The sequence below is a fragment of the Physcomitrium patens genome, chromosome 3 (genome assembly GCF_059467195.1).
Source record: "Physcomitrium patens ecotype Gransden chromosome 3, ASM5946719v1, whole genome shotgun sequence".
Classification (NCBI taxonomy): Eukaryota; Viridiplantae; Streptophyta; class Bryopsida; order Funariales; family Funariaceae; genus Physcomitrium; species Physcomitrium patens.
The window spans coordinates 25,436,942-25,459,184 of record NC_143412.1 but is presented as its reverse complement, the minus strand read 5'-3'; the positions used below and the strand labels follow the sequence as shown (position 1 = coordinate 25,459,184).

Here is a 22,243-nt window from a genome sequence, read left to right as displayed (position 1 = left end):
ATACATATTAAACTTGTTTTAATAAATAATCTATTTTTAAAACATGTAAATTTGATCTTATTTAGAATTGTAAATAAGAAAAATTTACTCATATGTTTGGAGAATGTACGTTGATTAAACAGTAAAAGATCGATGTCTTTGTTGAAATTGTCTAGAAGGCTCAATTAATCTTCGTGTGTTACGTATAACATCACTTTGGAATTTTACAACTAAACAAACGTATAGAGTGATGAAACAGATGAGGGAAATTGAGTGCTACAAAACAGATTATGTAATTGAGCATTAGCACATCTCAGCTTCGCTTTTCCTTGTTCATTTGGACAAAGCTGACAACCAACAAGGTCATTAACTTGTCGTTGGTTGTACAAGATAAATCTTAGAAGTGGATGATAAGCTGTAGTTTACTGTTAGATGGTTTGATGAACACATGCACCACTTCATTGAGTCCAGAGGCAAGCATCCGTCACACTACACAGTCCATGTAAACATGCGAAAAGTTAAGATGTGAGATGGTCGTTGAAGAAGTGACGAATTCCATATCGTAGAAGGGCCTTGCGGGTGCTTCTCACAACAAACTAGACTCGTCCGTTGCACACGTGATCATGTAATGTTCCAAAGGTTTCCAGAAATATGGGTGATAAAAAGGTTATAAATCAAGTATCTTTGCTACATCAACATTCTTACAACAGAAGTTAAATATGCGATGAATGGTTAACTCAAAAATTTACATGTACTCAGACGTTACACAGAGCACAATGATCAGCAACTTCTACGTGGACGATCGACTTCCCGACTTGCTCGCTACTGATTGAAAAGGGCCAAGGAAAAGATTCAGTCTCACAGGTAATATATTCAGATTACCCTAATTGAATATTGATAGCTTATGAAGGGATGCTAAAGCCTTCGTTGAAAGTTCTACACTTGAAAAGTTAACATCAGAATACTTCTATTCACATCACGGAGGCTTTGGCAACGGGCTGGGCTCCGGTCGACAAGTCTGTCGAACCTAATTGAAAGTCCTTCAACCAACCTGGTTTGGCGTTGTTAAGAAACACTCGGACGCCAAAATTCAACGCTGCTGAAGGGTTGGTTTCAATGTTTGAACCGTTCCTTGGAAGGTGTTCTCAAGGGCCTGTAGTCAATCAGCCACAAATGTTAGATTTTCAATTGTCATTCTGTATTTATTAGTAACTCATCCTTTCCCTAGAGTGAATAATTACTTTACTATCGTTCATCTATTTTCATTTTGAATATTATGATTATTATTCTCTTATTGGGGGGGGGGGGGGGACGAAGGCAACTTGGTAGAAAGTAAGGCTCATAATATGTACACAGCTCATTGTACAACATCTCCTGTAATAGACACAACATACTGAGTTCTTTTGATCATCCAATATGTTCAATGACCATCGACTTCTCGTCCTTTGGGTGCCCTGTGGCAAAATGCAACACTGATTTTGGGCGTAGTGTGCAAGAATGAAGTTATACCTTGGGTGGACCCCAGGGGTTCAGTAAACGCATAGGTCTTCGATTCCGAGCTAGCACACCTTTAGTGACCGGGGATACAAGGGAATCGGTTGGACTCATATACCTGCACAAATTCCCAAGCAAACATTGTTAAAATATTATGTATAGACATACTTTAAGCTGCCACAAGAGCACACACTCCAGTATGGCCTGAGCACTGCTGGCATTAGAGCACAGAAACACCTCTGCATTTAAACCGGGTTCAGCGAAGCCATTCAGGGATTCAGCAGACTTTCCAGTGATGCATCCTCAACAAGAACTACTAAATACTGAGACCCATGGACGCCTGGACCAGCGGTGCAACAAAAGAACGGAATGACAATGTGAATACTGCCAAAGTAGGCTTTGGTTAGTAGCTGTGAACGAGGCGATCGACATAAACGAATCAATCAGGCACCTGGTGAATGCACACGCGGAGAACGTGCACAGGGTCGAGACAGCGAGTTCTAATTGTGAAAACAGGGAGTAGGGAATTAAAAACATGGCGCACGCCCGCACCTCTCTGTGGTACTCAAAGGGCTGGACTTGGGAGGAACACTAACTGGACTTGGAGCCATTCTGGGCTTTGAATTTGCTTTCTTCGAACCGCGCCCCTTTCGAATGGGCGGGAAAGGGGTGGGTGCTTCGAACGATTTCGCCACCGCCTGGTGCCGGTCCTTGGGGCTCAGCGCAGAGGTTACACAACTACGCTTGAGGTTACCAACCGCAGGCGCCCCACTGACACCAATCTGGTTCTCCGAAGGCACCTGGTTCTCCATCTCTCCGAGCTAAAATCAAGAATACCACTCCCGTGTAGCCGACAGAAATCCAAGAAAAACAATCTCAGTCCTAAACTCTCCGGAACACACAACCAAGACACTCAAATCTGAGCATATACGCAAAACCTTAGCTTCTCAAAGCCACATCACCACGATCAACCAACCGTCATCGGTCCATTCACCTTCATGAGCAAAGACCGAAGTGACAGGCAGGCCGGATTACTAATATGACCTTCCACTCAGAAATTCTAACACGGTAAACAATGGATCGACAGATTTTTAGAGCGAGTAAACAATGGGCAAGAGATGGAAGAGGTTGGGGTAAGGAAGGCAAGTCCGGTGAGCGCAGGAGCGGCTCTATTGAAAGCAAGTGCGTGAACTGCCGTGGCGGGAAATGATCGTTGAGCCATCTTCTCGGTGAACGTTCAACGGACACACGATGACGTGGATACCGAAACCGCCATTCTCTGGCCACGTCAGTTCACACCTCCTTTCTGCTGGTGCGAGCACCCGCATATTCGTGGAGTGAATTCCTCTGCCTCGCCACGCCAGCATGCTAAGTCGTCATCAGAAATATCTCCTTCCCGCGAATGAGCTTCTTCTTTTTTTTCTTCTTCTTCTGTTTGCCTTTCATATTTTAGGTGGAATTTTACTTTTTCTTTCTGAGCGAAGCGATTTGATGAGTCAATTTGAGGACCTACATTCGTTCATCTGCCATGTTGGACAAATTGAAGATGAGAGTTCATGCTGACGTGGAGTGACACCGTGGTTGAGGACTTATTGCTAATGGACATCATGTGAGGTAATTTGTATGAATTATTAATATGAATTAACAAATATAATTTACCAATATATTGGCCAAGTAGCAATGAAAATGAGTGGTTGTCTTAGTTTGATGTGTAAGGTAGATAACCTATTTCTAATAACTTAAATATTATAGCATATTTGCACTAAGTGTAAAAATAAAATAATAAATACCCACATGTAGGGAAATAGAAATGAGTGGGATTTGAAGTATTTTCACACAATTTTACCCAAAAATGGATTTTAATTGAATATTTTAGCTGAATATTTTCTTCAACCTGTTTTCAACAAGTAAGCCAATCTAATTCAAATCATAGGCTATCCTAATTTTGATTAGTGGTGGATTACAAAACTGAGAATCCAATTTTTACAAAACTAAGAAGTTTGATATCTAATTATATTATTATTCCATCCCAACCAATCAATAAATGCCACCTATTGATAATTCACTCATATCCATTTCAAGTGCAATAAATTTTATTTATTGCTTGTAGCTTAATATCATTTTAATCAACCCCTGACCTATTTCCAATCAATGTGGATGTTAGACCTAGTGTCCAAACTAACAGAAATAGAACATCTTATACGTTGAAAATAGAGAGATAGCCAATGATGGATTGGCTACCTTAATAGACAATTTTATCCAAATTTGGAGCTTAAAGTACATAATATGTATACATATTATTAAAATCCATAGAAACTTTAAAATGTATAATATATATAAAGATCAAGTTGAAAGTATCAAGTAATAGGGAAATTTGGCTAATGCAAAACAAATATGGTGACTTAAGCTACTATTATTTGATATTCAAAAGAATCAAATGTAAAATTATCACTAATAATTCTACCAAATAATTAATAAAAGAAGGCATAATACTACGTAGTTAGAAAAGCCATAAATTTTGGTATAACATAAACACACATACACTAATAAATATAATAAAATTTATAATCCAATATTAAAATCTTTAAATCTAGGAGTTTGAGATATTTTAGTAATAAAAATGGTGTAAATGTAGTTATATTATTTCTAAAAATATTAGGCTTTCACAAACATAGTTGAAGGATGTGCTTTCTCTCTCATATTCTTTTTCAATATATATTTGTGCATATATATATGTATATATATATATGCTCTATGTACACTGTGTGGATTTGTGCAAATGAGTTAGTTATTGAAAACGGGCTTATGCTTTTGATGTTAGTAATAAGTTTTGAGAACAACAATGATGCGTTGTCCAGTTCTAAGCAACTTACGAAAGGTAGTCAATGCCTCATTTATGTTGGAATTCTCTTGGACTGCACACAGACAACGATGCATACATCCACCAGCCACCAGGCTATTAAACCTATAAACGCTCCAAATATTTAAAAAAATCGATAGTTATGCCATTTAAGTATCCTTGTATCCACTTGTCATTTCCAAAGTTGACGAATATAAGGTGTTAGAATCCTATTTTCGCACATACACATACACCTTTAGTTATGATACAATGTCTAGGAATCCTCATCAATATAGGTATTTTGTTGATGAGCATTGCTTGATGTCAAAATGTCAAAATAGGGTAATGTCAAAATATCTTAAATCCAGTCAGGCCCCTGAACCAACCTGCAAACCTCACCTAAATTGCCCTAGCACTAAGGATGTGGTTTAGTGTGATTAAAGTAGACGATTTTGCTCAAGTCTATGCATTGGTTCAGGGGTCAAATGCAAAAACGACTTTTGTTAATTTTTGTCAACTAAACCACTGCAACAATTCATTTTTTTTTTTTTTTTTTGTAGCACATCATAATCTCATCTCTCCTCTCAAGGCCGCGGTGGAAGATGGCAGGCAACGCCGCGTCATGGGGGAGGGGGGGACAATCCGTCCCGTCCTCCACCGCATTCCCGTTCGGCTGTCTGGCTCGACATCGCGGAAGGAAAGAAACATCGACGTGCTCTGCTCTGCTCTCTGCTCTCTCTCGATGTTTTATTATTATATTATCGGAATGAATGATACGGCCCTTCCCTGCAGGTCTGTTCTTCTACTGCGTCACGCCTGTTCCTGCTTCTCTTGTCGAGTTCGTTGCCAACGTTCTGTGACAAGTCGATCATTCCGGTACGATGCAGGGCTGTGTGGATTTCCTTCTCTCCGTCGAGTTTGAGATTTTTGTGCTTCCGTTCATGATTCGGGGTTTATATTTTGCATTTGTGGTTGGTATTGTTAGTGGTGATGCTCATCGAGCATGAAGGGTTTATGTGAGTAGGATAATTCATACTCTGGATTGTGGTTTTGCTTCTGTGTTGATGGAAGGTTAGTTGTGAATTTTTTAGAATTCTGATTATTCATTTGGTTATTTGTTAATTTGGTTGACTTTCCTGTTTTGAAGAGCGACGGCCTTAGTGAAGGCGCTCATGAGATCGAGGTGGAGTAGGTGCGCGGATTCGGCATGTGGAATTAAGGATTGGCTATGGACAGGGCAGGCAAGAAGGCTAGCGGGAGGAAGAGATTGAGGGCTAGCTTTTAGGGTTTCAGTTATCTTGTCACAACGCTATAGAGCTTTGGAGGTTTGCGCAGTGCCGCTGAGGATCAGTGACGGTGCAGCCATGGGTAGAATCGCCTGGTCTGCATGTGGTCTTATTCTCTTCGTTCAGGTACGCTTATGATGAGTTCACGATTATTACTTCTTTTTTGAATCGCCGTGATTCATGGAGCCCCATATCAGTAATTATATCGGTAACTTTAAAGGGCTGTGCAAGGAAATTCTGGAAGAAGGTGGTGGAGAGTTTTATTTTTTATTTTTTATACTTGAAATAATAACTTTGGTAGCTTTCGGTTGCTCCATCGCTACTGCGGTAAATTGGATCAATAGTTCCAAATGTTTACACTTGACCAGCTTCTTTGAGATGCAGAATTTAACTGCCTGTTGCAAGATTCAGTAAGCGTTCACCCTGGTTCAGTCTTGTTTGATTGTACTTTACTTGTTTAATCTGAAGTGAGCTGGATTAGTATGTCAACAATAACAAAATAAAGTTAACTAAAACTAGTCCATGGATGTCATAATACTTTTTTATTTTTAGTTGTGTGTTGTCAAGAGTGCTGGAATAATTTCCATACGATGTAGTCGGATCGAGAGAATATTCTTAATTTTGAATTTGGACAATGTCGCATTCGGCAAAGAGTATTTTAACTTACAACGAACTAGCCAAAGTTTTCCTTGCCTTTTCCTGGGATTTACTTTCCTACTCCTTACATTTTTTTAATACATTCCATCCGTTTTATTCCTAACGATTTGCGAGTTGTGAAGATTAGCATCTATTTAGACAAAAAACCCTAAGAATTAATCGAACCCCCTCCGGAGGTATTTCTAATATTGCTGATAACACTAGCTAGGGAGATGATTGAGGAGAACCTGAGTCACCTTTGGGGTTCTTGTCTCGACGAAGAGCTGGTTTAATGAACGGTTACAACTTATGGTTGTCCATGTAAATCGGGGAACAATGATTTTCGACTGATGTATAGTGGATTACGGAATCCTCAAAGAAATTCTTTTTGTCTCTCTCAGTGAACTTTTCATTATCAAATACTGCAGACATCGTTTGTCATATGAGCCCGACCCCAGGAAACATAATCTTGTTTCTGATTATTTTCTCATACTATTTTTGTCGTAGAGCACAATATTTCTTCTTCTCAAAATTTCGACAACATACCAATTCCCTCACTTTGCATTTTTTTTATGACTAACATACTTCAGTCGAAAGCATAGCCTAATGGCTGGTGCATGAAAAGTTTAAGTTAGTATGCGAACCACTCCTATTTAGAAAAGTTTGTATTCATCCCACGAACAGTTGAGGCGGCATTGAGGAAGTGTATTGTCATTCAACATCGATTTATGTGCCTTGGGAAGGATATCAAACGGAGCTTTGGTGCCAGTTGTGTTGTTAATGTGATATGTTTTATAACGGTTGTTATGGAATGGCTGGGTTACAGGCTGCGATTTTGGCGGGTGGATTTGAACTAAAAATATCCACTGAATATTATCCACAATTGTAAGTGATTCTAATGATGTGTAATTCTCATGCTTTCTTATATTATCCTACCGTCTGTTGTTGATAATTATTAGAGAAGATCGGATCACTCACTCAATGTTGTACAACCGGCATATCTACAGAGAATCGAAGCATGGGGGGAAAATGTGTGCGATGTATGATCTTTGTGGAAGTCGATCCGATGGAAAAGAACTCAATTGTCCAGACCCGACCCCGGTTGTCACTGTAAGACCCCTTATTCACCTTATTAAATTACTATTCAACTGCTGCAGAATAACGTACAGTATAGGTGTAGTGTTACATTTCTTGCGCCTTGTATGCGTGAATGCCTATTGTTGCCAGTGCAGAGAATCGATTTTCGATATTAGTGTTCTCTGTAAGATACTTTTATTTTCAAGCTAGTTTTCGATATTGTGTTTATTTCAGCCAGATGAAGCATTCTCATTGAAGATTCAGAGCCTTTGTCCTACGATCACTGGTGACGTCTGTTGCACTCCAACCCAATTTGGCCTATTACGGGCTCAAGTTCAGCAGGTTTTTTTTTTTTTTTTTTTTTTTTTTTTTTTTTTTCTTTCTTTCTTTCCTTCTTGATTTTAACTTGGAGACACGGGTTCTGTTGTTTACTAGGTGTGCTGTTGTCTCGTATACAATGTGTTAAGTTCTTTCATATATCATAGGCAATATATAAGTCATCCTTCTGCATTCAGGTATGCAGCTACATCTTTGGTATGTTGTATGCGTTTATAATGAATGTATTCATAGATAAACTTTTAATTTTAAGCTGTTTAGATAAACATGCTGAGTCCTATTGCTTTTTGCAGGCTGTCCCCTTTCTTACTGGATGTCCTGCGTGTTTGCGGAATTTTCTCAATCTTTTCTGTGAGCTTGCTTGCTCCCCCGACCAAGGTCTCTTCATCAATGTTACTGCTGTCAACGAAGTGAGTCCAGTTCCTTGTCCTAATACTCAAATTCAATGCAGTGCATGCCAGTATCATTTGTAGTAGTGATAGACATCTAGTAAATATAGGTCATTGATACGACATTCTAGACCACATTGATGTAGAAGTAGAACTAATTTTACTATTGTGCTTGGATTCTCTTGTTACAGCAAGGATCCAACAGAACAGTTGCGGCTGTTGACTTGTTCGTGACTGAAGAATATGGACAGCGGATTTATGATTCCTGTAAGGATGTTAAATTTGCTGCCATGAACACTCGTGCCATGGACTTCATTGGAGGAGGTGCTAGAAACTACACGGGTACATTTCAACTCTTTCAATGTAGTTGAAAAATGCTTAGTTTATGTGTCCTTTATAACTAGTTTGTGTGGTCCGATAGCTGAATGACATGTGTTGGCGCATTCAGAATGGTTCACATTTATGGGTCATGAGGCTGGTCCCTACGAACCGGGCTCCCCATTTGCTATCAATTTTCGCACGGATGTTAAGGAGGGCACTTCTGTGGTGCCTATTAATTCTTCTGTTTCCGCCTGCTTCGATCCCTCCCTAGCGTGTTCCTGTGGAGACTGTCCTGCAGCAAGCACCTGTGCTGAGCCAAATCCTCCTGCTCCCCCTCAAAATAGAGGATGTTTTGTACGAATTGTTGGACTTGAGGTACTTTTTGAGGGTTTCGCTTCTTGTGTTATATCTACGCTTGACCATGCGACTTTGATTCGTTGTGATGGTAATTTTTGTTTACTTAAAAGGTTACCTGTGAAAATGTGTAGGATTGATAGGACATATCACTCTGTTGTACGTCATTGTTCCACAGGATGTACTTGCTCTTTCCGCTCGCTTTCAAATTTTAACCTTTGCTTTTCAGTGTGGCATTGTTGCCGATTAATCCTGGATTGTTACCCATACAGATTAGGTGTTTGACTGCGGCCATGATCGCTTTGTATGTATGCCTTCTGTTCGTCATATTTGGCTGGTGGTGGACATACTATGCGCCAGAGGAGCAGTTGAGTTCTGAAGAGCCCCTTTTACAAAATCGTGAAGATAGTGAATTAGAGCGACCTGACACAGATTCTGAAATTCTTCCAGCTCAGGTGCATATCTACTGCTTTTCTTGCCTTTTGTTTTTATCTTGATGTCCGACCAAGTTTATTTTCAGATGGTCCTCTTATAACTTTCATGTACGACTCTCGTCTCCAACTTAGTCTTCAACATGTTTACAGGAAAATCAAGTTATTGATCGACCCAAAGACCCAGCTGGAACCCCATTTATGGAAGCCTTCCTCTCCGATAGATTCAGGTGCTTCTTGCCTTTGCAGCTGTATCAGAACCTCTGATGCATCTCCGACTTCTCTCTAGCACTGATTTATTGTGGAGATTTCTTGCAACTGTCTTGAAAATCCTCTTTATTTTAATTATGTAGCAAAGTGTGTGGATAAGTGCAGAATACATGGGGAGTGGGTGGCCTACAATGTGAAGAAAGTTTTGGCAGTGTCTATTTTAATTACTGTAGTCCTTTGTCTGGGCTTAATCCGCCTCAACGTCGAGACACGCCCAGAGAAGGTAATTTATCAATTTCACCTTATTAAATATATGTTGATTTCACCATAAAATGTTTACATGTTGGTTGTGAAGAAGATTATGAACTTATTACTAAGACTTTGGGATTGTGGTTTCCAGCTTTGGGTGAGTCCTGGAAGTAAAGCTGCAGAAGAAAAAGAGTTTTTCGACAGTCACCTAGCGCCCTTCTACCGAATTGAGCAGGTATGGTTGGCCCTCTAGATATATGTTTCAATGCAATGTACGTTTGGGTTTTAAAGTAACAGCGTGCAGAAGCTGATATCTTTACGATATCCATATTCTGTAATCATTTTTACGAGTAGATGAAGTGGGTATTTAATCAAACATACTGCATGAAGAAGCTGGTTGGGGGCTTTTGATTGATTGCATTGAATTATAGTGTTTTGAAGATACGATTACTACTCAAATACGGAATTATAATAAACATATTTTGAATTGAATTATTTAAGAAGAGCTGCTGATTCTTGTAACAATTCTTCTGTACAGATCATTCTAGCAACTATTCCAGCAAATAAGGGTTCTTCCGCACCGAGTGTTGTGACTGATGAAAATTTGCAGCTCCTCTTTGACATCCAAGCGAAGGTATTATTTGGGCAGTTACTTACTTTGTCCTGTACCGTAATTGTTTTTTGTTAAGTAAGCGAAAGTCAGCATTACTTTAAGATGAAGAGGGCGTCAAATTTGAACAATATTTTGGAATTTCTTTTACTATAATTGCAATAGCAAGTTAACACCATAATTTCTACATATAGATATAAACTTACAGTCTTTTGCATCTATAAAACGTGATATACAGTGTCTATTTTATTGGTTATAAAATTCTAAGATTTCCTTGTGTAGCCTGTCAACTGTATCAGAATTTCTTGCTTGATCGTTTGAACGTGTGCAGGTGCTGTAGGTGTCAATTATGGTGGAGACGTAGTTGCTAATGTGCTGCGTGAATATTCATTTTGGAAGCGAAGCTCCGTAAGAATCGTTTTGAGACTCTATTTTATGTCCCTGTGTGCAGGTTGATAGCCTGCGAGGGAACTATTCTGGCAAATTGATTTCTCTTCAGGATATCTGTCTGAAGCCTTTAGGAACACCGTGTGCAACTCAAAGTGTCCTGCAGGTTTGAATCTTTTTCTTTTCTTGTTGAACAGCTGTTTTCTACTATTATTTTTCACTATTTAAAAACGGACTCACTTTGGTTTCCTTGTGCAGTACTTCAAAATGGATGCTGATTTATTTCTAGATTATGAGGGTGCAGATCATGCAGAGTTCTGTTTTGAGGTAGCTAAAAGACACAGTTTTTCAATTTCTTCTTCACCTTTGAACTCCTGCTTTAGCGATGTAGGGTGCATGGACTAATTTGATATCAATACATTCTTCAATTATATTTATCAGAAATTGCAAAATCACGATTTGCGGTTCGCATCATTTAACTTAGTGTATGTCTAATTGTGAAACAATTATGTCTGATTACTGTCATTCAAACGCACTTTTTGTGACAGCATTATTCCTCATCAGAGGCTTGTCTCAGCGCTTTCGGTGGACCAGTGGATCCCACCACTATTTTGGGTGGATTTTCAGGCAACAATTATACTCAGGTCAGTGACATGTTTTTAAAAAATAATTGTATTTTAATTGCTCATGCCTCCACTTATAATGGTAGGGGTTGAATTCAAATCTATTCTGCCGACTTTAATAAAATCAATGATGCATAGTTCGTTTCAAGTCCACATAATGATGATGTGATGCTCGATTAGTTTTAGATATCATTTCACTACTTCACATTTGTTTGTGTAATTTATTTGCGCTTGGAACAGGCCACAGCTTTGGTGGTGACCTACCCAGTCGTAAATGCAATTTCAGACGAAGGGAATGCGGCTGCTATTGCTTGGGAAAAAGAATTTATTCGCCTTGTTAAGGTATTTCATTGATTTTGTTGAAGATGAATTTCCTTGTATCTTATTTATATATATGCTTTCTCGTTTTTGGTGATTTGAATTTTTCTTTATTGAAGCTGAAGTTGAAGCTGATTGTTTAGAACGGCATTTGATTTCCTCTTTGCTTGAATTTTCTGTACTGTTGACTGAAGAAACCTAGTTAGTTTTGTCTTTTGGCTCACTAGCATAAATGCTGTGAGCAATATGAGACCGAGCAGCATAATGGAGCAGACGGAATTACTGCTGCTGGTCTTGTATCTTTGCGCTATTAAAGCAGTAAAAGGACTTAAGAAATTGTCTGGTTGTGCAGGAAGAGCTTGTGGGAATGGTCATGCCTTACAATTTGACAGTTTCCTTTTCGTCTGAAAGTTCGATAGAGGCAGAGTTGCAGAGAGAAAGTACTGCAGATGTCTTGACAATCGCGGTAAGTTGGTTCTTGCAGTTTCACTCCAAGTGAGGTCTAACTGCATGAAGCTGGGTTGTTTTTTGTACTTGATGAACATGCAATATTTCTGAAGTATTGTCATTTTCTATTGGATCTTGTAAATCATAGGGCTTTACATTTGCAGGACATACTTTTCGCAAATTTATTCCCTGCAATTCTCTTTTAAGTTGAATTAAATTATTTTTACTTCTGAAAATTTGAATGTTCATTTTGAGTGGATTGGCAGGTAAGCTACCTTGTAATGTTCGTATACATTTCGGTCACATTGGGAGACTATACTCCCTCTGTTTCTCCATTTTATGTGACTTCTAAGGTACATTTTTCAAGCCCCAACATTTCTGCCGTTGTAGTGAGATTGCCTCTTAAACCTGAAACCCAACTTGGGAAATTAGGTCGTGGGAATAGTTACCTCTTCAATATTCGATGTTAGAGAGGCACTTTTCTTTAGATCCTGCAGGTCACATAAACCTATGCTGTTGTTATCAAGTTCTTGTGAAGTAAACTTTTGTTAAAAGGTCATGCGTAAGCTTTGTCAAGATTTGAGTTAAACAATTTGGCAGTACTAAGGCAATAGAAGTTCAGGTGGATACAACTAGAGGAGTTCTATTAAGTTAGAATGAACACCTTCCCACAGTCGTATTTGTTGAGTGTCGTCGCAGGTACTACTAGGCTTGTCAGGAGTGATCATCGTGGCTCTCTCCGTGCTTGGATCCATGGGTTTTTGTAGCTTCTTTGGAGTGAAATCGACACTTATCATCGTGGAGGTTATTCCGTTTCTTGTTCTTGCGGTACGTGACCATTTATTTCCCTTCGTGGATTGTTAATACGTACTTGTGCGAGTGAATGCTATTTTTCTATGCTCGGGTTTGAACTAAGGAGAGCTGTGCTATAGTTGAAAGAAACATAAAGTTCTCACCTGTTTTGAGAGTATTCGTCCTTTCACTATCAACTCAAACTGCATGAAACTAAATCGTAATTCACATTCTCTCTTTTATTGGCAGGTTGGTGTAGACAATATGTGCATTTTGGTAAATGCTTTGAAACGTCAAGATCTGAGCTTACAGCTGGAATCTCGTGTAGGGCTTGCCTTAGCTGAAGTGGGACCTTCCATCACACTTGCAAGCTTAGCTGAGGTTCTGGCTTTCGCTGTGGGGTCCTTTACACCTATGCCTGCTTGCAGAGTCTTCTCCCTCTTTGCTGGTATTCAAAGTGTTTCAAACTATCAAATCAAAATTTCGGGTCATTGCATATTTTCAAAGTTTTCTATCTTGAGAGCTTTTTGTTGCTTAATGCAGCAAATGCAGCATTGTGTCAAGAAAAGAGTATTTTAAAGTCTACTTGTTTTCCAAGTTGGCAGCAGTGTGGTTTTGCATGATTTGAAGTTGGTTCTACAAATTTCTGTGTTTCTTTGTAAACATCATTTTCAGAAACTTCACTGACGGCAATCTGAACATGAATTGCAGCGGTAGCGGTGTTACTGGATTATCTGCTTCAAATCACCGCATTCGTGGCTCTCCTCACCCTTGACTTCCGCAGGAGTGAAAGTGGTCGTGTAGATTGCATTCCTTGTATGTCTGGTGGAACAGAAGAAATTGATGACACCTCGTATGGTAAGATTCTTTGGCAATGGAGCATCTAATTAGCACTTACAAGTGTTTTACTCTAGTTCATATGAGTAAGAATACATGTCTAGTCGAAGAAGCAACTTCTAAGTGGAATTGTGTTTTGTTTCAGGGTCATCAACAAGGCAACAACGCGAGCCTGGTATTCTTCTCCGCTACATGAAGGTACATTGTTCAGAAAACAGTGATTCGTGTAACGTCTGTACTTTTGAAGTTAGTGTCTTGATATTATAGCGAGGACAAGCATAGAACTATTGTGGTAGTAATGTAAGCACGAGTATACATGTCTCGATTGATGGTGTTCTCCCTGAAAGTGACTGGTTTTTGGATTTAACTGTATTAAAGGGCTTGTGTAACATGTAACTTGCAGAATTATCACGCTCCATTCTTGAGGATTCCAGCTGTAAAAGCGTGTGTGGTGGCAATTTTCTTTGGCCTCCTGTTCGCGAGTATTGTAAGCTCCTGCCATCTTACATCCCTCTGTAAGAAGGCATATTGTGAACAGCTTTGGATATGTTATGGAAAGGTTCTTTGCGCGATCTGATGCTGTTTGTGTTGTCGGTTGCAGGCACTTATACCAAATATTTCTGTTGGATTGGATCAGAAGATTGTTTTGCCACGTGATTCATACCTTCAGGTTTGTTCATGTTTACTACACGTTTTCAATTATCTTCTCGCATGATATGTTGCTTGAAATCGTCTACATACAATGAAGTACAAGCAATTGCTGGGGATAGTTTATCACCGTGAATTATCTTAACATTTCGAATTGTAGTCATGACTGAAGCGCCCCAACTGTCTCGCAGGGCTATTTTGATAATATAACAGAGCATCTTCGGGTTGGGCCACCGGTGTACTTTGTTGTGAAGAACTACAACTACAGGTTCTTGAAATTCACTTTCATCGATTTACTTTACGCTGGATTTTTAAGCCGATCTTAATGTCGATGCCCGATGCACTATGTCAACTTCAATTTCGGAGACATGCTATATTCCAAGTCTGTCACGGAACGTTGAGATTTACTGAGTGTACTATTGCAATGCGTGCGAGCACTTCTCACCCGTCTAGTTTTTGCAGCATTGAGAGCAACCAAACAAATAAGTTATGCTCCATCAGCCAGTGTGATCCGGACTCCTTGCTCAATGAGGTAATCCTGTCAATATTGATGTAGAAATTCAAATGCAAAGGTGTTGGCCCATAGTTACATGGTTTATATTCAAAGTCAAAACCGTCTGCTACTGCCGGACTTTTACTGAGCAGATGAAGTTTTCACTTTTTCCAGGTCACAAGAGCAGCTTTGTCACCTGAAACTAGTTACATTTCTCGACCAGCTGCGTCATGGTTGGATGATTTCCTTGTATGGTTGTCACCAAACGCTTTCGGGTGCTGCCGTAAGTTCCCAGAAGGGAATTATTGCCCACCAGACGATCAGGTAGACTCTCTTGCAATGCATCATATGAGTTAGAGTCTTGTCTGAGAATTATCTGGCATTCGTGTAACATTTGTTAGATCACTGGAAATTTTATGGTTCAAGTAGGACATGCACCCAGAAGGGAATTATTTGTCATTCAATGTGTTTCGTCTTCGTCGTCTAGTTAGAAATTAGATTCAGGTTGTACGTTTCAGGTACCCCTTACACGAATTGGTGAGTGGATAGAAATTCCTTTGGTAATCATCATTCTAATATCAAATTCGGCGTAATGTGTGTAGCCGCCGTGCTGTCCTGAAGGCGAAGAGTGTGGATTCGGAGATACATGCAGTGAATGCACAACGGTATCTGAACCAACTTGTTTCTTGTCATTGGTAACCCAAACTTAGGGTTTTTAAAAGCATGCATAGAACCATCTAGTTTCTAGTTCAGAGTTTCCTGGGTGTTCACGACTAAGAACTCATTTCTATTGATACTTTTGTATTACTCGGTTGTTTTTCACCCCATTTTGCAGGGATGCATTGTTGGTATTCAGCATATGACATTTCTGCTTCCTCCAATTCACACCTCTGTCTGTGTACCCTTGAGATTGGGTATTCCTAATATTTAGATGTTTGTGCAGTGTTTTTTGCAATCAGATCTTCTGGAAGGAAGACCATCAACTGAACAGTTTCAGGCCAAATTACCATGGTTTCTGGCCGCTCTTCCATCCGCGGACTGTGCCAAGGGTGGCCATGGAGCATACACAACCAGTCTTAACCTTACGGGTATCATAATAGCTTTTTTATCACCAATATGTTGATTTTATGATTAATGATGCCGATGTAAGAAGCTGTGATGTGAAAACTGGTTAAGCTATTCATATTTAAGCACCGTGACTCTCTGCGCTTGGGTACTCATTGATTTCCTGATTATGTGGAAAAATAATCAGGAAATCAATGAGTTTTTATGTTCAACTTTGTCTAACCAACAGCCCTTCCGAGTACTCTCAGGACGTGAAATGTAATGTAGCTTCTTTCACGTGGCCTTGCTTCAGGGTACGAAAGTGGTGTAATCAGAGCGTCAGAATTTCGTTCATACCACACGCCTTTGAACAAGCAGGTATGAGATTCAGTTTTCTCTTACCCTTGTACCGGCTCTTTGCATTGGACAAATAGTTTCATCTGAATATTGTTATCCTTTCCACTTTTGTCTGTAGTAATGAGCTTAGTTTGTCTAGAGGCCAGATGTTGGTTAGAATAAGTCCACAATTGCAGTGTACCTGAAAGGATAACGTAAAAAGAAAATGCACTAATCTGCAGCCGAAGCACTGTCAATACCATTGAATTTAATCCTTGTTGGATGTGTTGCAGAGCGACTTTATTGATGCACTGAAAGCAGCGAAGGACTTTACCAACAAAGTTTCCAAATCTTTAAATGTGCGTGATCGAAAAGCAGCTTAAATTTTTTGTTTTTGTTTCACGTATTCTATGTGTATGCGCACGTCGGGACTTGAGTTTTTGTTCGGGTACTGATATCCGAATGTAAATATTCTTGTTTTCTGACAAGTATGTGGCTGATATTGCAGATTGAAGTGTTTCCTTATTCAGTATTTTATATATTCTTTGAGCAATATCTGGACATAATGAACACTACCGTGGTCAGCCTCTCCTCGGCCTTGGGTAAGATGATGTTTCTTTTCTATGAGGAGTCTCTTTACACTTGCATTTATAACTCCCTTTCAAGTAATCTTTACAGTGTTAACCGCACCAGGTAGGAATGTAGTGCTTTAGTTACAAATTTCTTGCAGTCTACTTGCCTGGAGTCATACCCAATTGGATGTACGAATGTCTTCTTGTGAGGTCCTTTTCATTTTCCTCGAAGGTCGTGTTGAGAAATTGACATGCTGCTGTTTTTTTCTCTTTGTTTTGCAGCGGCTGTTTTCTTCGTCTGCCTTCTAACTACCACAAGGTTTGTTATTTTCTCTTCTTTCGTTTAACTGTGCACAAACTTTCTCGATTAATGGCAAGCAACATAATACTTCTTAAAAACTTGATGGGGAACTCAGCCTCAGGCGTACATAGTTTTAGTATCCCTAACAATACGTGAGTTTGTGTTGCAGTATTTCAACGGCTTTTACTATCATATTTGTTATTGCAATGATCGTTATTGATTTGATGGTGAGTTTGTGCCTGTTAAAATTACTTTTATTGTCTTCATTATGGGGGTGCTGCATATATTTCTGAAGACCGTTTTGTCGAACTTATCTCTTGAAAGAGTAGACTTAAAGCTTCCACTAATTGACATGATTTGAAGTTAGATACGATGAAGCTCGGTTATCATTGTTTTTCTTAGATTCGTATGTGCCGTCTGTATCGGGTTATGTGCAGGGCCTCATGGTCTTGTGGAACATTCAACTCAACGCAGTCTCGGTAGTGAACTTGGTCATGTCCATCGGCATCGCAGTTGAATTCTGTGTTCATATCACTCATGCATTCACCGTAAGCAATTTCTCAATCTCAATAAAGCTGTTGTAAGCGAGTTTCCTTTTGATTATCAATAACCAAATGTCAAGTTCTGCAGATGACAGTACCCGCTTTGAGAAGCATCTCTGATGTCGAGAGTAAGAACCCGTTTAAGGCTCACATGTGATCCGTGAAAGCCATAGGCTAGTAGCAATGATAGGTTCCAATGGGACTTCTTGTTAGTCCAACTCAATACTATGTGGGGGGCTTCTCAAGGATGTTATGGTGAGTTCATATAATTAAGTGAACAACTACATTTTATGCAGATGACTACGGGATACAAGCAAGACAGAGCAAGCAAGGCTCTTGTCATCATGGGAGCTTCAGTCTTCAGGTACGAAGTGTAGAAGGTACGGCGCTTATTTGACAAATATTCATGAATAATTTACAAGTTCGTGTCTAACTACGGACGTTTCAATTTTTGCAGTGGTATCACCCTCACCAAATTTGCAGGAGTCTTGGTGCTGTATTTTTCGCAGTCTGAGATTTTTGAGGTCAGTCATCATCCACAGCCCTCTTTATTTTTCGCTGTAACTTGGCAGATATTCCTGCATCAGGATGCATAATAATGATCAGTATATACTCCTCTTTAAGGATGTAATCGTGGGTCTATTGGTGGTTGACATTGACATTCAACTCTTACTACTCAGGTATACTACTTCCGAATGTATTTTGGGCTCGTGATATTAGGCGCTCTACACGGGCTCGTCTTCTTACCTGTCTGGTTGAGCTTAGCTGGTCCCAAGACTATGCTAAAACAAGAACATGCGATCAACGGGGAGTCTCTCTACTACGATGAAGACCTGGATCACCATTTTAGCTATAAGGCAGAGATCGTAAAAGCAGAGTCGCCTATTGCTTCTCCTCCCTCAAGGGACTGGTGATTGTAAACTCCATCAGTTTGTATGTAGATAGCTCTTGTATTCTTCAGTACAAAGAATAGCAGTGTTGGTTAGTGTTGATGGTTTTAGTATGCAGTTCTTGATACACAGTACGATATTAGTTCTACTCATTGTTAGCACTTTTTGAAAAAAGCTGAATATTTTTTCATTTTCGTCGCATTGATTTAATATATCGTCCTTTATTTTAGTGAGATTATTTATGCCACCCTGTTTTTACACTTGACTTATTTTGGGGGTGTTTTTGATACTTGCATTGCCGTACAGTGCAATGTTTTTTCGTTTGGGAGTTGGACGATTATGTGCTACGCATGGGATGAATGAGAAATATATTTATTATGGCAGGTTAGGAAGCTCAATAGTATCAAAAGAGTAGATTGAGACATGGTCAGAAACAACTGACGCAAACTTTAGTGGTCTTCCCTCAAGAGAGAGGGCCAATGCTCGTACTTGTAATCGGTGTGGAGGACGACTACTGCACGCACATAGACAACAGAACCGCATTCAGCCACTAAAAATTTACAACATAATGGTCAGAAGTGTGGCAAGATACCAAGAAAGTTAAAAGAAAGGGTTTACCAGACCTTGTAGTGCACAAGCTGAAAGCAGGAAGACCAGGATTTGATTTCTTGAAACGCGCGTTTGGAAGATGTACATCGTACATCAGCTTCATTTCTGAACTGCTTTCACTACCTTGCAGCTCTGTGTTAACCTCAAAACCGGGTGCACTTTTAGAATCAACCAACTGCGAACACGCAGTGTTGGTCTCCTGTGTACCTTCTGACGTTTTCACAGCAGCAAATTGGCTGGTTATACTCTCCACTTCATCTGCCGGCATTGGAGGTCGCTTTTTCGACACAGTCCATGGTACATTGTGACGTCCCACGATGTACCCTAGTTTTTTCAGATAAGAATAAACTTGGTAGTTGTTCCAGGAGCACCCGTACGAAGGTGTTGATACCAGGCTATAAGCTTCAAGGAGATCTACCACCCTTTCTCCTTCTCGCAACAGGAGGCTTCCTTGTTCAACCATAAATCTGCAAACCTTAAACTGAATGAACCCTCAAATAGAAACATATACTATCACAGAATAATCTCCTCGATCGAACGTGTCATTAGAACTCGAATCCTCCCTAGAATATAACCACGACATTGTACACGAAACTGCCAACCATGAACGATCAACTCCCAACCACGCCGGGGCTAAAATGTAGGGTTTAGAGTTTATGTCAACACACGTGAAAGCTCAAAAATCTGGGAATTCAACTTACACTGCCTCCTCAATAAAAATCGCGTGCCGGCTACCTCTCGTAAATCCAGTCACAATCCAAGCCTTTCCTTTCTTCACTACCACTTCAGCTATTCCTCTTTCAGCATCCCATTGCGCCACAGACAAGTCCTTGCTGACGAATCAAAAACCCAAAGCCCAAAGTAAAGTACTGTTTATATCCTCATCAAACGACAACCTAGCCACTGGAAGCAACCACACACATGTCCCTTCGATCAAAACGAACGACCGGATAGAAATCAACGGAGGATCATACAATTTACTTACCGAAAACGTAGCCGAGTATCGTCCACGCCTCCATAGTCATAAGAATCATCGTCAGAGAGCTCGCTCGCTCCACTTCCATCACTACCATAATCGACGTCAGCTCGCCTCATCTCTCGTGAAAATGAGATGATGGAATCGAGCAGGTAAGCTGAAATCCAAGTGATTTTGGAGCAGATAATCGGCACACTATCCCTCAAGACGGATTGCCAACCATGCGGTTTGGAATTCTGCAATCCGGAATCGATGTTTTACTGTCTACCGAGAGCGTTTGGGATGGGATGGACGAGTAGGGTTTCTGCACATGTTTCCAAACTTGTTCCCTCTGTTCTCATTGTGCCAGTTTAGTTTAGTTTATTTTATTTTATTTTTCCAACTTTGAATGAGTTTTTCGTTCACAATTATTCCATAATATGTAACTATGATATGGAGAGGTATAAACATTGGATATTTTATTTTTTGGAAGCAATGTAAAAAAGAAAGAAAAATAGAAAAATAGAAAAAGTTACCAATGACACAATTGTGACATTTCAATAAGAAAGATTATAAATATTTACAAAACTACAACTAAGAATGCTTAGGAGCTTATGAGCTTTGGCTTATGAGCTTTGGCTTAGAGTATACCACTAAAGTACACCATTAAAGTACAATACATATGGATTAGAATTATATTAGAATAAGTCATATTTTCATAGTTAAAACATCTATAAATGTTTTTCTGCAAACAAACAAAAAAAAAAAAAATTATCTATGCACTTGACAGTAGATGATGTTTTGGCTATCTAAGATACAACTGACTAGGCAAATACATCTAAACAATTCTTTTTCTTTCTAAAACCAGTTTTAAAAGAATTACTTCTTTAGCATATTATTCCATTATTTTGATTTAAAAAATGCTTAATATTACTATTTAAGGTGGTATCAAAACTAAAAGACTTAATGCTATTGATTGTTTATAGAACTTGGAGAAACAAATTATAAGTCAATATACATACAAATCCACACTAATACTACAAAAAATAAGAAAATAGTACACTTACAATGGCATTCCTCCTTAAATAATTTAACCTAGCATTTGGACTTGAAATCCATTGGTCTAAATTTGCACCATATTAGCAATACAAGAGAACAATAAAACCATAATAGACCAATGAATTTGGTTGGATCTAGACTTCTTCTAAAATTTTTAATAAACTTGTTAGTACTTTGTGTAGGTTGTTCTTACAAATCTAAGTCATTTATTAATTTTTAATTTATAGAATAAAATAAATCTTTGTAGATATCACATAATAGAATTTAATATAGTAAGAAGAATCATCTTTAGTTAAAAGTATCATTCTTCTTTTTATATTATATGGATAATTTTTAAAAATTGTATATGTCAACTTAAAATATTAATAAGGAATTTTTTATAGAGAAATATACAATAATCATCAAGATCCAAAATCTCATAGTGAATTCTTTTCCAAATCTAAGAAAAAAAGAGAATTAGAAATTATTAATTTCATAAAAGCTATAAGAACTTTCTTAGCCAAATGAGTTTTTAAGGCTCTATACTTAAGAAATTCAAATATTAAAAGAAAAATTAGATATAAAATGATGTATGCTAAATCAAAAGCCAAAGGTAATTAGAAACTTGATTATGTATGGACTTTAATACATAACCATAAATTAATAATATGCTAAGAAAATTGGAATAAAATTAGAAAATTTTGTACTTCTTTGAAATTATTTATTTGCTTATATTAATTTAAATATTTTTATGAAGTATAAAATAGGTTCCTTTATGGAAATCTAGATTTTCTTCTCACATATAGACATGTTAATTTGGATGAGTTGATATTCTATATTTATATAGATTACAAAGAATCAAAAACTTTTTTAAAGATTCAAATTATCTCATTTCTAAGAGAGATGTAAAATATCTATAAAATTAAACTATAAGATATTTATTTTCAATAAATCTTTACTTATATTTTTTTAAAAGTTGCATAATATAATAAGCAATAAAATTTCACGTCCACAAATTCTATGATTAAATTGGATTCTACAAATCAAAAAATAATTTTCTCTTTGAGATGGTATTTGAATATAGAGGTTAACATATTCATAGGAGTTAAGACAAATCCTATTATATAGGAGTTAAGACAAGTCCTATTATATTATATAGGAGTTAAGGCAAAAATATATTTCAAATATAGATACTTGTAT

The 22,243-nt window shown here is 38.4% G+C and overlaps 3 protein-coding genes across 5 annotated transcripts; 1 reads left to right on the top strand and 2 right to left on the bottom strand.

Moving 5' to 3' along the window:
• Positions 1-692: 692 nt before the first annotated feature.
• Positions 693-2,668, bottom strand: LOC112279576 (uncharacterized). The gene is made up of 3 exons (XM_024514167.3): positions 2,026-2,668; positions 1,489-1,591; positions 693-1,132 (listed from the first exon to the last, which is right to left on the bottom strand). Exons 1-3 carry the CDS (start codon positions 2,283-2,285, stop codon positions 1,070-1,072), a joined length of 426 nt encoding a protein of 141 aa, XP_024369935.1. The 5' UTR covers positions 2,286-2,668; the 3' UTR covers positions 693-1,069.
• A 2,379-nt stretch (positions 2,669-5,047) lies between these two features.
• LOC112279972 (uncharacterized) lies at positions 5,048-18,674 on the top strand. Its single transcript, XM_024514807.3, has 39 exons — positions 5,048-5,188; positions 5,460-5,724; positions 7,061-7,119; positions 7,242-7,344; positions 7,546-7,653; positions 7,941-8,057; positions 8,228-8,378; positions 8,485-8,732; positions 8,984-9,166; positions 9,296-9,372; positions 9,518-9,635; positions 9,753-9,836; positions 10,140-10,235; positions 10,663-10,764; positions 10,857-10,925; positions 11,147-11,242; positions 11,462-11,563; positions 11,892-12,005; positions 12,253-12,339; positions 12,686-12,814; positions 13,028-13,226; positions 13,490-13,636; positions 13,761-13,813; positions 14,019-14,102; positions 14,217-14,285; positions 14,455-14,531; positions 14,726-14,795; positions 14,931-15,080; positions 15,359-15,421; positions 15,700-15,844; positions 16,114-16,178; positions 16,430-16,495; positions 16,645-16,738; positions 16,991-17,027; positions 17,179-17,236; positions 17,447-17,557; positions 17,848-17,915; positions 18,009-18,075; positions 18,232-18,674. The coding sequence occupies exons 2-39, from the start codon at positions 5,677-5,679 to the stop codon at positions 18,463-18,465; spliced, it is 3,948 nt and encodes a 1,315-aa protein (XP_024370575.1). The 5' UTR covers positions 5,048-5,188; positions 5,460-5,676; the 3' UTR covers positions 18,466-18,674.
• On the bottom strand, positions 17,586-20,311 carry LOC112279973 (uncharacterized). 3 transcript variants are annotated; one of them, XM_024514810.3, is made up of 5 exons: positions 20,036-20,311; positions 19,752-19,883; positions 19,065-19,517; positions 18,884-18,955; positions 17,586-18,129 (listed from the first exon to the last, which is right to left on the bottom strand). In XM_024514810.3, the coding sequence occupies exons 1-5, from the start codon at positions 20,143-20,145 to the stop codon at positions 18,084-18,086; spliced, it is 813 nt and encodes a 270-aa protein (XP_024370578.1). In that variant the 5' UTR covers positions 20,146-20,311; the 3' UTR covers positions 17,586-18,083. The 3 variants fall into 3 exon arrangements, with proteins under 3 accessions (XP_024370578.1, XP_024370579.1, XP_024370577.1); XM_024514811.3 differs by lacking the exon at positions 18,884-18,955; XM_024514809.3 differs by lacking the exon at positions 17,586-18,129 and having other exon boundaries at positions 18,798-18,955.
• Between the last annotated feature and the right edge of the window lie 1,932 nt (positions 20,312-22,243).

Excerpts from the sequence above, each read along its gene's own strand:
- LOC112279972 (XM_024514807.3), top strand. The coding sequence starts at position 5,677 with ATGGGTAGAATCGCCTGGTCTGCATGTGGTCTTATTCTCTTCGTTCAG. Across the intron at positions 12,340-12,685 it reads CATTTTATGTGACTTCTAAG|GTACTACTAGGCTTGTCAGG; the intron begins GTACATTTTTCA and ends GTGTCGTCGCAG. Across the intron at positions 17,916-18,008 it reads ATGGGAGCTTCAGTCTTCAG|TGGTATCACCCTCACCAAAT; the intron begins GTACGAAGTGTA and ends CAATTTTTGCAG.
- LOC112279576 (XM_024514167.3), bottom strand. The coding sequence starts at position 2,285 with ATGGAGAACCAGGTGCCTTCGGAGAACCAGATTGGTGTCAGTGGGGCG. Across the intron at positions 1,592-2,025 it reads CCTTTGAGTACCACAGAGAG|GTATATGAGTCCAACCGATT; the intron begins GTGCGGGCGTGC and ends GAATTTGTGCAG. Across the intron at positions 1,133-1,488 it reads ACCCCTGGGGTCCACCCAAG|GCCCTTGAGAACACCTTCCA; the intron begins GTATAACTTCAT and ends GATTGACTACAG.
- LOC112279973 (XM_024514809.3), bottom strand. The coding sequence starts at position 20,145 with ATGAGGCGAGCTGACGTCGATTATGGTAGTGATGGAAGTGGAGCGAGC. Across the intron at positions 19,884-20,035 it reads GATACTCGGCTACGTTTTCG|CAAGGACTTGTCTGTGGCGC; the intron begins GTAAGTAAATTG and ends TTGATTCGTCAG. Across the intron at positions 19,518-19,751 it reads ATTTTTATTGAGGAGGCAGT|ATTTATGGTTGAACAAGGAA; the intron begins GTAAGTTGAATT and ends TAAGGTTTGCAG.